This window comes from Coturnix japonica, chromosome 11, assembly GCF_054131305.1.
Source record: "Coturnix japonica strain WE chromosome 11, WE-NBRP24, whole genome shotgun sequence".
Lineage (NCBI taxonomy): Eukaryota > Metazoa > Chordata > Aves > Galliformes > Phasianidae > Coturnix > Coturnix japonica.
Window position 1 is genome coordinate 26,674,212 of NC_140673.1, and position 17,653 is coordinate 26,691,864.

The 17,653-nt window shown below is 38.1% G+C and overlaps 1 protein-coding gene across 13 annotated transcripts in view; it reads left to right on the forward strand.

The window, feature by feature from the left end:
* The window catches only part of PATJ (PATJ crumbs cell polarity complex component), a 137,257-nt gene that overhangs the window by 7,260 nt on the left and 112,344 nt on the right, over window positions 1-17,653 (forward strand). For 8 of the 13 annotated variants that reach the window (XM_015870718.2, XM_015870723.2, XM_015870722.2 and 5 more), the window contains exons 5-12: window positions 464-655; window positions 2,011-2,150; window positions 3,880-4,078; window positions 5,716-5,844; window positions 7,365-7,577; window positions 9,542-9,644; window positions 11,453-11,544; window positions 12,764-12,899. In XM_015870718.2, coding sequence (XP_015726204.2) covers window positions 464-655; window positions 2,011-2,150; window positions 3,880-4,078; window positions 5,716-5,844; window positions 7,365-7,577; window positions 9,542-9,644; window positions 11,453-11,544; window positions 12,764-12,899 — 1,204 coding nt within the window. Of the gene's footprint in view, window positions 1-463; window positions 656-2,010; window positions 2,151-3,879; window positions 4,079-5,715; window positions 5,845-7,364; window positions 7,578-9,541; window positions 9,645-11,452; window positions 11,545-12,763; window positions 12,900-13,200; window positions 13,315-17,653 lie in introns of all 13 variants that reach the window. The other 5 variants (XM_015870721.2, XM_085511639.1, XM_085511640.1 and 2 more) reach the window with 2 other exon arrangements.

The following is a 17,653-nucleotide window of genomic DNA, read 5'->3' on the forward strand; positions in this document are numbered from 1 at the left end:
TTCAGTTGTAGTTACCTTGTGTCCTAGGTGCACTCTGTATATATTAGGCATTTGAGTGGTTAAGTGACTCGTAAAATTTTGGATTCTAGTGTGAAAACTGTCTGAATTTGCCTGACAGTTCCACCAGCATTTGAGTGCCTCTTTAAATATTTGGTGCAGAGGGAGAAATGAGTAGGATGGGCACAAACTGTGAAGAAGAATGGTAGAACTGACAAAATCGTGTGGAGTAGAACCACAGCTGAATTATTCAGGGAACATTCCTTTCTGTAAAACAGTTTAAAGTTGGTGTGCTGTCTTGATTATAGCTTACACGTTAACATTACCTAAATTACCCAGGTGAGAGCAGTTGTGAGAATGTGGATGTATAAATGTGATTCTTTGTCAGTCTTCACGCGAAATTATATATGTTGAAATCTGTGTTCGTTTTTAATAGTTTTGCCACATCTCTGTTCATTTTTAACAGCTCAATTACATGCCACCTGAGCGGTCAGTAGACTTTGATTTTACTAAGAGAGGACTACTGGTATTTGCTGACAAATCAGTTACAGCTGGAAATGTGTGTAAACAGAGCACTTTACCAGAACCCAGAGCATCTACCTTCATTCCAAACCCAGGAGTTAATGATTTTAATGCAATCATCCAACAGATGGCAAAGGTGAGGCTCTCAGGTTCAGTCAACCAACCTTTAATGTCAGACTTTTTCTTGCATGATTTTGGAGCACTTGTTCAAGCATACTGTTTGATTGTATATCTTGGAGTGTGATGCAACCTAAGCCAGTAACAGAGGTACCAAGGACCCTTGTTTGTTTGTTTTTTTTTTCCCCCCTATGAAAGATTACGTCAACAATGGGAAGTATTTTCTTTACCATTTCTTTTATTTTCTACCACATCAAGGTAGAAATGAAGGTTTGGTTTCCAGAAGACTTTTTTTCTTTGTATTTGATGACACTTAATTGAAAATGGATGTTTTCTGCAGAAACTTGTTTTGATGGAAAGATTTTTTATCAAGTACATTTTGAATTGGAAATGTACCAGCTTTGTTGATATATGAACAGTGCAAATGATTAAAAGAGCTGGCATGTAATATTTTATTTAACTCTTCATTTAATATGTCTCAACTTTGCCAGACAGATGCTGATTTCATTAACATGATGTAGCATGTACCAGATGCTTATGGAAGCTGTACAGGTGCAGACATCTACCCATGTGCAATTGGCATTTATACCATGAGTGCATTGTTCTGTGTTACTTTGAGCCATTAATTTAATTGGTTAGTCGTGCCTTTCTATATTAAGTAACTGTTGCTAATTGACTACCTTAATGTAGCTGTAATATTTTCAGCATAACTCTTCTTGTTAGCGTGTCATTAACTCATCTGATAAAAGATTTAACAGTAAAGACTGCACGTTATTTTGGATAAAGCAGCTGCGATAGAAGTGCTTTCTCTAAGTGTCGCTTCCCAGTAAACAACCCCAGAAATGATGTGTTTGAACTGAGAATCAGGCAGTTGCAAAAGCCGAGTTTTTCTGTTGTTTTGGTTTTTATTTGCATTACATGTGAAGTTGCAGGAATGGGAAGGAAATTAATTTCTTTATTTAAAAGCTGCAATCTTTTGAATGCGTACCTTAAAATCAGCATTAAAAGCTAAGGGAGCCAAAAGACAAGTAATTTAGTTTAACTATGCAGCATTTCCAGAAACCCCAAATATATTGCTATAGACAGCACTTTGTTCTTAGTTTTCATCCAGTTTGGAATTCATCTCATAATGTGAATGAAGTGTGAAAGCAGCTCTTAAATTCCCTGAGGTTTCAGAATCTCAGAGTGCTCGCATATCCAATACTCTGTTATATTAAAAATAATAAATGGAGGAGCTTTTATAGGAATAACATATTTAGTATTTTGCCTTTGTTTAGTCTTAGGAGAGGAATAATTCTCCTGGTGCATAAATTTTGAACTAGCTCATTCTATTGCGTTAAAAATTAGTTAATCCATTTCTTTTTATTTTACCAGGGGAGACAAATAGAATCAATAAGGATTGAAAAGCCTTCTGTCGGAGGTCTTGGATTTAGTGTTGTTACCCTTAAAAATCACAACTCAGGAGAAGTTGGTATCTATGTCAAAGAAGTTCAGCCAGGAAGCGTGGCTGACAGGTGAGATCTTTATAATTGTAATGGAAAAATTGCAGCAGTTCTGTGAAAAGAGAAGGCCTGATTTTTGCCTTGGAGGCTGTCAGGCTAACGTGTTTGTTTGGATTATCTGGTGGGATGCTTTGGAGGTCGTATCTCGCGTTCTGGCTTTTCAGCTAAACAGACTCATGTTTTGAGGATCAGATTTTCAGATGAGTTCCAAATATCCATGCCGTTCACAAATGGAATTTCCAGAAAACATGACTCACTGAAGAGAACTTTGAGTGCTGATTGAAAAACAAAGGCAGCTCGGAAAACAGTACAAGGGAAATAAAAACTCGTCTCTGGATTTTTATTCATTGTATTACTGAAAGATTTTTTTTTTCCCCCTTGTTTCTCTATTTATGTGCCTATGACAATGCTCTATTTATAGTTGGGTTTACTGTGTGTTTCCTGTGTAAATTAAGATCCAGTCCTTCCAGCAGATCCCTGCGCAGATGTCATCATAGAATCGGTGCTTCAGGCACTTTTTTCCTGTATTATCTGCAAGTTCTCACCCAAAAACAAAAGACAGAGCAATCCTTGAAAAACAAAATGTGATTGTAAAACCACGAGAGTTGGCATGAGACAAATGCAGTGCTTGGAATTATGTTTAAAGAAAATGTGTCTAGATTACAAGTCATTGGTGTCACTTTTTAAATAACACATGTCAGGAAGTGCCAACATAGGATGACAAAGAGTGGGGAGAGGTTGGAATGATAATGGCTATGGGCCCACAGAGAACACACCAGAGAACGCTTACAAGAAAAGCATATTAGGCTCTTTCAAAGTGGAGACAGATGGACTGATCTGGATGTCAAAGGAGGGTGAATATCTCACTTTAGGATTTGATGACCTGCTGCTCACTTTCTTTGATGAGAGAGTCTAAAATATGGCGAATGCCTGAAGAAAGGCGTTTCAGGAAAACATCTTAAATGTGGCGTGGTAAAAATGAACTTTAAAATGCATTAGTTAAGATGTACAGCTATATTGTTTTGGAGGTTTCAAAAATCTCCCGGCATGTTCGGTTCTGAGTTAAGATCTCCTGGAGTCTTTTTTGGATTCCTACAGAGCTTTGAAGGCAGTGTCTGTCTATGTAACAGTTTGGTCTCATGCTCGGAATGAATATTTAACAAAGCGGATAAGTGATGGTTTCTCTCTTGTCACAAATCTAAATTCATCACTTGGATGAATTAACTGTGAGATTTATGTTATCCAAAGGTATAATATAAATCGAACTGTCTATTGCCTGAGGAAAGTTTCATGTCTGAGTTTTGATGATATAATTTATGAGTAAAATAGAAATATACAGCTTAACTATCTTTAGGATCAGGTGATGATATAAACCAGTATCGTAGCCTGAGTTTTGGATACTTGGAAATGATGTCCTGTGATGCTAAAAGTAATGAAGAAGAGTTCCTAGTTAGCTGTGTAATTGCAACTTTTTTTTTTTGTCCGATTTAACATCATCAAGAAAGAGTGAGGAGATTTCATTGAATTTTGAATAGTCGAGGGAAGAAAACTGAATAAACTTGCACACTATGATAAAGTTAGGACAAACTTTGGCTGGGCAGTTCAGTACAAACGTATATTGTGTGTGATTTGTAAGTTGAAGTCAGTCTAATGAGTAGATTATTTTTTTTTTTTTTAATGTAAACTTTGCATGGGAAGTCACTGTGCTGCATTTTGAAATTGCTTTTAATGTTTTGTTAAGGGATCAAAGACTAAAGGAAAATGACCACATACTGGCCATTAATTGCACCCCATTGGATCAGAACATTTCTCATCAGCACGCTATTGCACTCCTCCAGCAATCCACGGGATCTTTACATCTGGTTGTTGCTAGGGAGCCGGTTCAAGGAAACAGCAGAACTTCGCCTGTCTCATTGAGTGATACAAATCCACCTGAGACTGTAAGTTGTTGCGATACAGTCAAAATCAGATTTTGAACTATGCTGGGTACTCTTTTTAGTAGTTTTAAGTGTTTCTACAAGTTAGCTTTACATACAGGGTTTGGGGTTTTTTTAATCATGTTTTATCTGTAGTTACATTTGATTTAGACTGATCATGCAGTAAGTGTAACGCTTCCATTGCAAAGCTGCATGAAGCTGTTATAAAATAGGTCCTGGGTTTTTATGTGTTAGTAGAAGTTATAGTAAATCAACCATTTTCTAGCAGCAGGGTCTGTTCAGCATAGTCTGGATAAAGTGTTTTATAAGTATACCCAGCTGAAAAATACTTGCACTTAGCAATTAAAGATGCTCTGATTATATCTTAAAACACTGTAAACATAACCTATCTTGAGCACTGCTTGAAATACCAGAACCAGTGTAAACTTAAATTGCTCAAAACCGAATGCCTTGCCTTTGTTTTTCTTTAATTTGTTAAAGAACCTACCCATTCATTTTTTTTATCTTCTTTTTTAATCTGCAGATTTCATTCATTGTGAGCTCTTTTGTTTTCTTTAACAAGGAGTGATTGTCACTCAGATATAATAAGCTAAGGCTGAGCTTGCATCTGTGTTCAAGCCATATGGTCCAGGTGGCTTCATTGAATTTGGTTGAACTGCACACCTAAATCCAGGGTTTGCAATATTGGAATCTTAATTTATTATGCTAGCAGGTTTTGATGAAAATCTGGTTAAGAGCAGTGTTTTTCCTTATTCTCAGTAATTATTTCCCTTATGATTATTACAGAGGTAGTGAAATCTGAAGGTTTTAGTGGATAATCAATATTGTTTATTGCACTGAAAATTTTAAAGAATTAAACTTTAACTGCTTTTTCATTGAAAGATCTGCACTGAACAGACTAACAAAATAAAATACAAATATATATCTCTACAGGGGGTCTTTAAACTCCTTTTATGATATTTAACTGGCTTTGGCAAAGATTTTCAGTATGCTAATAAATCCTTTATTCACAGAAGACTTAAATCTGCCTACTTTGCTCCATTTTGGTTTCTATGAGATATTAATCTGACAGAAACATTGCCTGCGTTTGGGTTACTTAACAGCTTTGTTATTTTCAGATTGTCTTGTAGAACATAAGGTCATCGCACAGCGTAGCTTAGAAACATGCTTCCAATTCAGCATGGCAGAATTTATACTGCACTATTAATTCAGCATGTACTGGTGCTGTTTAGAGTGTGTAAGTGACATAACAGATAGAAGAATTTGGGCAACGCTAAGTGAAAACTAGGCCAGTTCAAGCTTCTGGACTGTTTCTCTGTTTGCAATATTCTTGATTTCTGAAAAACTAGTAGGATAGTTTCCATTTTGGCAAGAAAATCTTTGAATTACTTTTTCTTAGTCAAGCTTTTTCCTAGTATCCTGTTACAAAAGTGAAGGACAAAATGTATGTTCGGTAAGAGATGAGAAACCTCACTGCATATTTATAAGGTAATGTAGTCAACTGAAGAAAATCCAAGAGATCTCCAGTATGTGGCAAAGAGAAAAGAGGTGCTTTGATTCTTGTTTCTCCTGGTACAGGTGAAATTGAGACGCATTAAAGATGGGCTGAATTTAAAGTCTTCTCTTCTTATTAATTGCAGATTCGTTGGGGCCACGTTGAAAACGTTGAGCTGATTAACGATGGCTCGGGATTAGGCTTTGGAATTGTAGGAGGAAAGCTGAGTGGTGTAGTTGTAAGAACCATTGTTCCTGGAGGATTAGCAGATCGGGTAATTTGTTATATTATGTCACTTCTTATTTGATTGCACAGTATAATTAACTGCTTTTGACAGTCTTAAAATAAACTAGTATACTTAAACAAAAGGAAGCTGATAGCATCAAAGTCTGAATGCCAACATATACTTTATAAATAAATATGTTGAAGATATGATTGAGGAAAAAAGTCAGCACCTGATACAAATTAAGCTGTTTCTCAGATGTGCTTTGGCTTATACAACATTGTTGAACATGCAGACAAGCTAAAAAGTTGTCTAAGCTTCTCGTAGTTTCAGTACTTCTAATTCTTTCTGCAAGACTTTCTGAAGTTCCTGCTATTTTTTAGTTATACGGGTCTGATTTGTGACTTCTGATTGTCAGTCTTTAATGATCCAGCACTGAGTGTTGGTATATTTCAGGAGTAGAACGCATGAATGATCTGGATTTTTAATGTGAATTTGGCCATGAAAAGTTGTTGCACTGAGAACTGGAGCCCATGCAGTCAAGACCCAGTAACAGAAAAGAATGTATGTTTTATTGTTACTTCCGCTAGTAGAGGATGGAAACAAAAACTGGAGATTCAGGGAGCTTTAATGGAAAATGCTGGCTCTTACTTGACTGCTTTCCTCTAAACCTGTCATGTACGTAGGAGTATTTTTTAATTATTGTGTAACACCTGTTTTGCTGTAAGGAATAAAGTGTCTTGGCCACAAATGAAGCATGTAAGTTAAGAACTCACCACATCATTCTCAGCTGAATGAGGCATCATTAAGAACATGTGAAATAATGAGTGCATATACATGTTAAAATTGGATGGATTTGTAAATGAGTTTGAGTTAGTCCTGGAAATAACTCCACTATGATTGCTGTATAAATCAGTGCACCTAGGCTGGTAGGGCTGTGCTGATCAATACCAGCTGAGCATTTGGTGCTATGAATGCTTGCTTATACTAGGAGTGATGATGTAGGCCATGAATTATAATTGTCATGTAAAAAATGGTTTGCGTGTGTGCAGAGCCCTGTTACCTTCAATGGAGTTGCTTGCTCGAGTTGGAGCTAGCCGTGTGAAAAAAGAATTGCCAAGTTAATATAGAAGTGTTATTAGCAACTTTAAAGTCTAACCCTTGTTCTGTGCAGTTTATTCCAGGAAACTGCAGTACATAACAGCTTGTAAGATTATATATTTTGGGGTTGGAACTGTATGGTCTTTGAGCTCCCTTCCAATCTGAGCCATTTTATGATTCTAAAATGTTGTTACCCTTTTTTTCCTAAATAAGAAAAGTAACCATTTCCTAAGGAACAGTGGTATTCAATGTGTGTATATCTTAGTTTTGAAAAGGCTGATTTACCATGGTTTACTGCTGTGGGAAAAACAGCACTTAATATTTTGAAAACATCCTTGAATTACTTTACATGTTGCACTGATGGTCAGTTTTATTGTATTCTCTTACATGGGCTGTCATGAAAATTCCCATAGGGGCTTCCAGTTTTTACATCTTGAAAAAGTTTTATGCCATGTTATTTCTGTTTGAAGGATGGGAGGCTCCAAACTGGAGATCACATCTTACAGATTGGAGGGACCAACGTGCAGGGAATGACCAGCGAACAAGTTGCCCAAGTGCTGAGAAACTGTGGGAATTCTGTTCGGATGATAGTAGCGAGGGACCCAAAGTGTGAAATTACAGAGAGCCCACCAGCTCCTGTGACCTGGCCAGTCAGTGCACTGCCTTCATTTCAAAATGGAAACGTAAGTATCTGATGTCTGCTTATGGTGTTTCTAAGTGTGTTTGTGGCTTGGGACCAGAAAGGAGAGGAACAGAGAATATTTTTGATGCCTAAATCGCTTCTCCTGGGTTTCCAGTTATTGTATTTATAAATTTAAGTGATCGTTACTCTAGCTCCATCTTCTGTAATTTTCCCCTTTTTATGTTATTAATGCCCCCTAATCTTGGGATCAAAATGACGGTCTGTATGGAATTTATTTCAGAGTGGCTGACTTAATTACCAAGACCGTGAATATTATCGATAAATGGTGCTTCTAGTTCTCCTTTCTCACGAATTACATTTTTGCTAATCAATCATTTGTAAAAGGGATTTAAAACCTCAGTGTGAATTTCCCTAGTCTGAAAGCCAGAGTGCCACGGCCAAACCAGAATTATTCAGCACTATCATCTTTTTATGAAACATAAGTGTGATGTTTTCATAGTCTACGCTACTGTCTGTGATAGGAAATATATCTAAAATTTTTGAAACTTGTTTTAGCAAATCTTAACATGGTCATATCAAAGTCTCTTGTTTTTGAAGTCATTCTTTTCAGTTTTGAGTAATTAAAATCAACAAATGCTACACTAAGTGTACAGTAGGTCTTGAAACATAAACAAAGCTGTGCTTGTGCACCATCTGCTACTCCTGTGCTGCTTAGATTGAGGTGTAGAATCTCAGTAGCCTTTTCTCCCTTATCTGGTTTTCTGAATATGAGGGAAGCGAGTGAATTTTTTAAAGCACCATCTTTAAAGGTCAGACCAGCAGCCACGTTGTTAGAAATTCACCTTCTTGCTTACTGGGCAGACACTGCAAAGGCAGACATCAGCTTTGGGGAGAAGTGCATACCTTGCATCTCTTTGGTAGGCTGCTGTGGCTGCAGCTGTCAGTGAAGTAGTTGGGTCCCCTCAAGCTCCTCTTATTGGAAGCGTAGTAGGAATCTGGAGTGGCAGAGAGATGGAATGGATAGTCTACATACCTTGAGGCTGGAGTTTTAAATGTGGGCCTCTCTCATCAAATACTCTGTTCTTAAGAAAGTAATGACAAGAATTCATAATGAGAGTAGATGTGAAGCACTTACTTTCTAGCTCTATCATATTTTTCTGAGGCCTGTGCTATGTGAAAACATGACCCAAGTTTTGTTTCCAGTACAAATACTATTTTTGTGTTCCTTGCCACAAAGAATGGCCCTTATGTCTCTAATTGATTGTTATCTTTGTCAGTGATGCAGCCTTTCTAATTGATTGTTATCTTTGTCAATGATGCAGCCTTTCTAAAGATTGACTTTTGCTATGGTTTTGTGGTTTGGAGTGTAGCATAAAAACAAGGAAAAGGCTCAGGCCACACATAGTTGCATGTAAGTAGGCAACTGCTTCTTTAGTAGAAGTGTGTCTACTATGTTTATGTGCAGTTTCCTTTGTTTCATGACATCAAACCTATCTCTGCTTTGAAATCCCTTTTCTGTTGCCCCTCACTTCCTTAGCATCACTGTTTTCTGACAGGAATGTGTGATGTGATTAGCCTGCATATTTATACCAGTTTTCTGACTTCTTAACTGTCCAGCAGTAACAGCTTGTTTCTTATCAGGAAAGGCAGAGGTATTTAAGGTTTCTGTTGTCTTTTGGGCTTCACTGGGAAGTCTGTTACTACTAAATGCCAGTGGAATCCTTAAGCAGTCTAATGCCAACTTTTGTTTTCAGTGAAATATGAATATTATGTGTCTGTCAAGTACATGGAGAAATAGTAGCAAAGGATTTTGAAAGCAATTAATGACTTTGGGTGACACCTTGCTTTCAGAAAATCCTGGACATATTGCCTTTGCAAGTATAATACCCCCTAAAATAGGAAAATCAATATCGCTGCTCGCTTATGAAGATCTTAACCTGCCGTACACTAATGGTACTGAGAAATTGACTTTTTTTTTTTAACTGTCTTGTATTTTATTTATAGAATAATACCATTCTTTTTGAGACCCATGATGTTGAACTTATAAAAAAGAACGGGCAAAGCCTGGGGATAACAATTGTTGGATATGCTGGTGCATGCGATGTAGGTGAGTTCTATGGGATTTAGTCAAGTCCAGGACTGGAGCTTTTCAAATACTCTTTATTCACTGCAACATCAAATGGAGAGTACTTCTTTGAAATAGTATAACCTACAAAATCTATGAAGATGTTTAAAGAACTTGCTACAAAGGGAAAGTGAGCCATAGATGTATTTTTTTTCAGAGTTGTAGTTATTTTATTAAATGGTTCCCACTTGACTGCTGGACTGTGAATTTTACACCTTTGTGTTGTTACTGAGATATTAAACTGTAGCAGATAGTTCCTGCCTATAGAGGCTCTAACACAGGTTCCTGCCAATGCTGTTCCTTACTTTGCCCTGTGGTACCTGCCACATTTCAGATGGGACATTTTAAGAAGAGCTTAAAAAACAGAGTATTGCATGTCCCCAGTTTGCATCTGTTTTTGAGTGACATCTTCAGTACGTCCAAAGTAGCTCAACGTGCACTTCAGTTTATTTAATGAATTGTAGAATAGAATTGTTTTAGAATAGAAGTGATCAATCTGATTAAATATTCCATTTCTCTGCTGGCCAGGAGAAACAGAGATTTTCAAATGAGTGTGATGTGTATGCCACTATCACGAGGTGATTTATGACTCCTTGGTGGATGAGTGTTACTCTATTGAAACTTAGGGAACAGCTAAAAATAACTGCACTAGGATATTTTTTCTATGACCTCTTCTAAGACCGGTTAATAGCTCTAATTTAAACTATTGGTTTCACAAACGACAGGATCTTCTCATAGCACTTGATCAAGTATGCTGGGAATGCAATGCAACTAGGACTGCATTACTGCTCTCTCAATTGCCAGGTCATACTGTGGGCTTGTTGTCGAGGAATCCCAGGCCAGTGTGGTGGGTGCTGAGAACTGGGTCAGGGAGGCTAAGAGGAAAGGTGGGTTTCCCACATGCAATAAGCTTTGATACCATCTTCCACCCTTTTCCTCCTACATAGATAGTTAACAGATAGGGTGTATATATAGAAATGAGAATGTACCAGCAGGGGAGATGGCTGAGCATGGACAGGTCACGTTGGGCAGGTGTTAGAAGAAGGTTGGTGTTGACAAAAAGATGGCAAAAGCACCGGTATGATTGATGATAGCCTTTTTTTTTTTTTTTTTTTATGTATATGGGGGCTGTGGGAAGGTGTTAGAAGGGAGAAGTTACTATTTTAACTGCTGATTACACTGTTGTGGTTCTGTTAGTTGTGTTAGTTGTTGGTTTGTTTGTGGGTTTTGTGTTTCTTTTTTACTTTCCTTCATCTAATTAGAAGTTAAAATTAATAATCAAACTTCAAACATGACAAAGGACAGCTTTTCTGATTACCACTTTTCTCTCTCTTTTTGTTTTTAAATCCTTTTTCATTAAGATTTAAAGGACTAAATTCTTTAGCTAGAAGGGGATGATTGAAGTCTTGATCAAAGTACTTAAGCACATACTTTACTTTTAGCTTGGGTAGTCCTGTTGAAATCAAATGCGGCATGGATTTAAGTGATTGTGGTTTAAGGCCCATGAAATGAATGAATCCATGGAGGAAGTGGCCTTCTTTGAGCCACTTCTAAGAAAAACTCTTGCAGTCAGCATATTGGTTGTGTACTGCTTGTGCCACTGCTTGTTGTTTCCTTCAGACATCCTCAGTTACTCCGTGACAAGCTGTGTAAAATAGTGACGTGCTAATGTTGTTTGCAGAATTGTAACTGTGTGGACAAATGTGTGAGCAATGCTGCAAATAAAAAAGCCTAATAAGAAAATATAGTAGCTTAATGACTTATTTCCCTTCCTCCCTTCCCACTACCAGCAGAATCTTCAGGGATTTTTGTGAAAAACATCATACCTGGTAGCGCTGCTGACCACAATGGCCAAATTCACGTTCATGACAAAATTGTCGCTGTAAGTAAAATATTCTGCTCATGTATTGTAAACTGATGGCTCATTACGTGTCTCAGCATTGAAAGAACAACTTTCTAAAGACTTTATAGAATTAATTAAACCTTCTCTGCTTTGTAAAGCAAGAATTCGTTTAGGTAGAACAAATGAAACATCTTCAAATGTTCTGTTTGAATTTTTACAGCACTGAGCTTTGGCTTTCTGTGGTAAAAATATTTTTCGTTGTTGTTCAAATAAGTATTAAATGGTAGTTAACTATCAAAGAGGCAGGCATTTGGATTAAAATGTTTGAGTGGAGAATCTTGGCTTTTGGCCTAAAGTAAAGATGAGAAGCATTAGCTTCTATTGAATTCAACGGGATTTGAGGGTAGTTAAGATTTTGCAAGATGTGGCACACTTTATGATCTTAATTAGTGTGTAGAATGCTGTGGATACAATCAAAATATTAATAGTTGCAATTTATATTTAAAAGCCCAGGCTTTATTTGTAGAAAACTTAAAACCTTTGAATAGGACTGATTTGAATAATGGCCAATTTTGCATTCACAGTACAAGCAGGAATGAGTTGCATGATCTTTTTATTTTCAGGAATAATATTTATGGAGATATGATTTAAAAATACTTATTAAAGTGGGGTGCTCTACCGGGCCCTTCCCAAGTCAGCTTTTCCTTTATGAGAGTGAAATTTGATATCAGCTTCAGCTTTTATCTGCTGTTTGCAGGTGAAGCCCCTATTGGTGTGTGATCTAACAATGGGATCATGCCGTATTTTAGCTGTAAATGGAAACATATGAATTCATTTATGAATTAAGCTGTTCAAAGTTGGTTGTACAGTTATGTATATAGGGCTGTGTGCAGTATGTTAGCAGTGATTATTGACTGATAAGATGTCTTGGTTGACTACTCTTGCTTCATCCATGATGCTTTTCAAATTGTTCTTTGCAAATTAAATATATATATATATATATATATGTATGATAGGGAGAAATCAGTGCACACTTAGAATAGTAATTTCCTGTTTTATTGCTGGCCCGCGAGCACAGGAGAAATTACTGCTGTGTTTCCTTTTGAAATGCATTTTGGAAGTTATATCTTATAGTGAAATGTTACCGATTTCGTGAGATCGTTTTCTTGGGTGGACTGCTCATAACAGCTGCACAAAATAATGTGGACATCCCTCAAAATGGAATGTAACGTAACTACTGCTATATGATGTGATTTAGGTTGATGGAGTTAACATACAGGATTTTACCAACCAAGAAGTGGTAGAGGCGCTGCGTAACACCGGGCAGGTTGTACGGCTCACCTTACTCAGGAGGAGACCTTCCACCATTTCTTCTGAAAGATGCTCAGAGAAAGGTAAGACTTCTATTTTTATTTATTTTTTTCCCCCTCCCTTTTCAGTCATTGATTTTTTTCTTATTTATTTATTTTTTTGCTGAATTTGCAGTGATGTAATTTAACAGTTAGGACTAGGTCCCACTTGATCCTAGATTTTATAAGGGCACACTATAGAAGGTGAGAATATTTCAGGAAAATTGAGTGACAAACCCTCCTGTAGCCAAAACACAAACAAAAATAGAAGTTAGTGAAGTGTTGTTACTGCTTCATGTATTTTACAGGATCTGTCTGATTTATTTATTCACATCTATTTTCACAGTTCAAGCAAGTGTTCCAGCTTTAGCTGAAACTAGTGTGGACAGTAGGAATGAGGGAAACCAAAAACAGAAGGATAGTTTCCAAAATGAAAAGAAGCAGATTCTTCGTAAATCAGGTGGATAGAATGTCTTGCACTCTTTCTTCCGAGTCTTTGGAAAAGCCTTTAACCTAGCTTCAGTACTCATTAGCTGCCACGGCCTATGTGGTCCTTAGCCTTTGTTCTGTAATACCTTTTGTTCAAGTCCTTTATGAAGTAAAGTGTTACCTGTTAGATCTATCAACTCCTTCACCCAACCTCATCCCCCAGAACTAAAACTGTCCACACATTTCTTGGTATATTGGTAGACAATGTACATTGATGTTCCAGCCCCTTCAGGACTATGGGATAAATCTCACTGGCTCTGTACAACTGCATTACTCCAGCACACCAGTCCTTCTTTCTGTCCCTGGTCTTTCTCAGACAATGTGAGGTGTTCTTCCTGCAATTTTCTGATAGAATTTTTTCATCCTCCTCTGCTGTCAGGACCTTGAACCAGTCACTAAGTGAACAGCATGGAGATGGAGCATTCCTCCTCCTGCCAGAAGTCAGTCAGCTTCCACCCTCTTTGGGAGTTCAGATTTACTTGGTTATATAATTTTTCCTCAGTCATATCTTCCTTCTTGCCCTCATAGGTCTTAAGCTCCCACCTCTGCAGAGCCTTTTCTAAATACCTGTTTGTCCCTGATGCCCACTTGGTCTGTCTTCTGGCCCTGCAGAAACTTGACCAGAACTCACCTCCTGAGCTCCTTAACCTGGCCTCTGGCATCCTGTGACATGGGCTGCAGCAGCTTGTCAGGTATTTGTAACTGAGCAGGGCTTGCTGAAGTACCAGAGGTGACTGCAGCAGCAGAGATGGGGATTCATGTCTTGTGACACTTTCATTTGTAGGTCATTTTCCATGAGAACTTTCTGTCTCATCTGTGTACCAGCTGCCACGTAACTGCCTCCCTCCTGCTTGTTTGCCCTGTTTATTGTGCTCTGGATCACTGATATTTCCTGGAGCACCAGAAAAGCAGAAAGCCTGGCATAAGTTACGTCGACCTCCTGTGAGATTCCTGTCTTGGCAGTGAGCTTCTCATTGCTGTCTGATAGTTCCTAGACCCGACTCATTTATCTTACAGTACTAATATCTTTGCATAGTGCTTCCTACCATGCTAGTGCTGGAAACTAGAGTTGAGTCTCTGGCTCGCTTGTCCTGAGGTTACTGGACAGACTGGAAAGCTGCTGACTGCGCACCTGTGCAGCTAGATGAGAATCTGGCAAATGCATTATAAAACCTGATAACTGGAGTTGAAAGCTGGGTAGGAGCTGAAATTAGACATGCGCTTGTACTGGTAAAGGCAGTTGGGCATAGAGACAGATCACAAAGACATGGATTTCTTTGGGTTTGGTCTTTCCAGAAGGTATACTTCAATTCTCTGCTGATTTCTGGCCTTATCTACGGGAACTTCTGGGTGAATTTCTACAGATTGTGTTGAAGTCAGCATAAATTATCCTTATGCCTTGTAGTTTCTTAAATATGTAGATGCAATAGAGGAGTCTAAATTATGACTGTCAATGAATAACAATTTTGCTATGACTGTGGAAGATCTGTCAGTATTAAAGACAACCTGGAAATGAGAGAAATGTTAGCAGTTCCTATGCTCCATTCTGTTTTACTTTTCTGTCCAAGCCTTATAACCAGACATCCTTTGTTGTGACTTTTGCATGTTCCCAGAAATAGGAAGCCAAAACAGAGGAGGTGATCGAGTAGCTATGGTTTAAGGTTATCAAATCATTGTTTTAACTGTATGACTGAAAAGTGTATATTGATCTGTATTTACACTGGCAGAAGAATTTAAGGGCTTGGCGGTAGGTTGTATGTAGGAGCAGCAGGACATTTTTAGATGCAGAAGAGCCAGGAGGACTTCGGCTTGTTGTGCCAGAGAATGGAAGAATAACATGCTGTACTGTGTCAGTTACCTACTCCTTTTTTTGCTCTAAATCCTGTTGAATTTTCTGTGCATAAGGTCTTCTCTGCTGCTGCTGAAGCGAACGATATCTCTGTAGTCAATTCCTGATTACTTGTGATTGGGTAATCTTGTGTCACAGGTGGCAGATGTCTACCCTGATGCAAAAAGAACTTTCTGAGGAATTTGTTACCTAGTAGGTAGCACTGTGCATGCACAGTACATCAGTGCCAGGACCAGGTTGTGTGGGGAACTAAAATGACTTTTACCTGGCTTGAAGTTAACAAACTTCATCTCAAGATGTGTTATGTACACCTGCCTAGGGATCTCTGTTCTGCTTGGAGGTAGCTTGGATCTAACTGTTTTATTGAGCTCCTTTCACAGCATACTGAGTTTCTTTTGTATAGACTGTTGCCTCGCCATGAATGCTCCAAAGCCCCTAGTTTCCATAGGTGTTTGTAACCAAACTTTATGCATGTGAGTGGCTCCCCTCATTTCCATGCCAATCTCATTATCCCTTTCTTGGAGCACTGTGGTGCAGATGTACCTGGCTCTGAAGAACCTTGATGCCTGAAATTCATAGCTCCTCACTAGACCCTTGCTGTTTGCTACCAGAGACACTACAGTGCATCATGGAGCAAGTATATATGGAAGAATGGAAAAACCCATAGCATATAAGTTTCCCTCACCCTGGATAATGTAGACTGATGTGCTTGTTTGCACAGTGTGTCTTGAGATGTCAAAATTTAATCGGTGATGGTATTCTTTGTCTGCAGTTGGATGTTGCCCTTGGTATCATCTGGTTGTGCTGGTCCTCATTGGACCTATGGGAAAATGAAAGGGATGTGGTTTTAAAATGGAGTGTGGAATTGGTGGCCTTTAATAAGCAAACATCATTACTTGATTAAACTGATTTTTCATAGGGAAAAGCCAATTTAACTTAGAGGGTCCTGCAAAACCTTTTTGCTATAAAATGTGTGTATCTTTGTTAAAAAGTTGAAATACTTAATTGCAAATTCTATTCATGCTGAAACACGATGTCTAAGATTTCACCTCAGAGTAGTTGCCAAATTCCAACGATAGGTGCTTATTTTGGACATGGTGATGGGCACTTCATTATAATGGTGCTAAAGCAAATACTGCTAATTTAAGGCTCTGACTGTTCTCTGGAAATGCTTTTAAAAGTCTAATGTAAAAAGTGTGTTTTATAAATTATGCATTGCTTCCTTTTAAGCCCAGTTGTGTGAAATTCTTATTAAACTGTGTTTCCTGGAGAGGTATTAAATAGTAATTCTGACCAGTCTAAAATGTGCTTAAACAGTGCTATTACAAATGCAACACGGTTTAGGATGCAACGTGCACGAGGCCTGAAACTTTCTGCTAGCAGCTAAAGGTGCTTAACTTAACAGCTGCATCTGAAAGGCTGCAAGCGGGGCAGAACTGCTTTCTTTTGCCTTGCAGCAGCACTCAGGATCTGAAGAGGTAATGATAGTAGCCAGGAGCTTAAAGATGGCTGGAGAAAAACATCCAATGGTAGGGAAGATAAAGTGTGTTAGTGAAATATACTGGAGCACAGAACGTGTCCTTGTGTAGTGAGTTCATGAAATCCAGAGGAGATTACAAGAAGAAAAGATTCCAGTTCAGAAAAAAATACCCAAAAAAATACTGTATGGGAGTGCAGGTAGAAGGACAGGACTGTAATTATGTTGAAAGTTATTGCTAATAGAAGCTGTCCCTGAGAAGCGTTTTCATTTCTGAAGCACATTCCAGAAGATGTAGTACGTTTCTCAGGTCAGGAGAAGTCCAGCTGGATGGGAAACTAAAAAGAAGCCTTCTATTAACTATCACGTGGAAACAGCTGTCTGGGGGAAAAGGAGCGTTTAGGTGAATTGAGTGATACCAATGAAATTAAATGTATCTAATCCAAATCTGTTCGTCCTGCATTTCCACAGTTCTGTTACACACGGAGACTTCCAAATGCTTTTGAAATAGAGGAAAACTTCATATAGAGATGTGCATCAGCACTTGTTCTGAGCAACCTGTAGATTTTTGGTAATGTGTTTAGGAAGTGATGAAGAAATCTGTTTTAGGCCAGTTTGAATGCAGTTGACAGTTGCTGAACTGAACTTTGAACCTGGCCCTAAGATTTATTGCTCCTGGTGAGCCTTAGAATCCATATCTGACTGCACAGGGTTTGCAGGTTCTGAAGTCATGTGGTTCAAGCTTGGAAATAGAAAAGAAAGTGAGGAATTTTAGTTCCTAAATGTTTATGCAAATAGGAGGAGTTGGAAGATGCACCGATGTTCTGTTTTTGCAACATTTAGGAAGTAAATGATAGAGATCAGTCTGTGCTTGATAACCCAGCTCATGAAGGAGACTTCTCCCTAGAAACTTCAATTAAATTCAAATGGAAGAAAAAGTCTGAAGACGCGTTCCCTAACTGCAGTGCAAATTGTTTTCTCTTT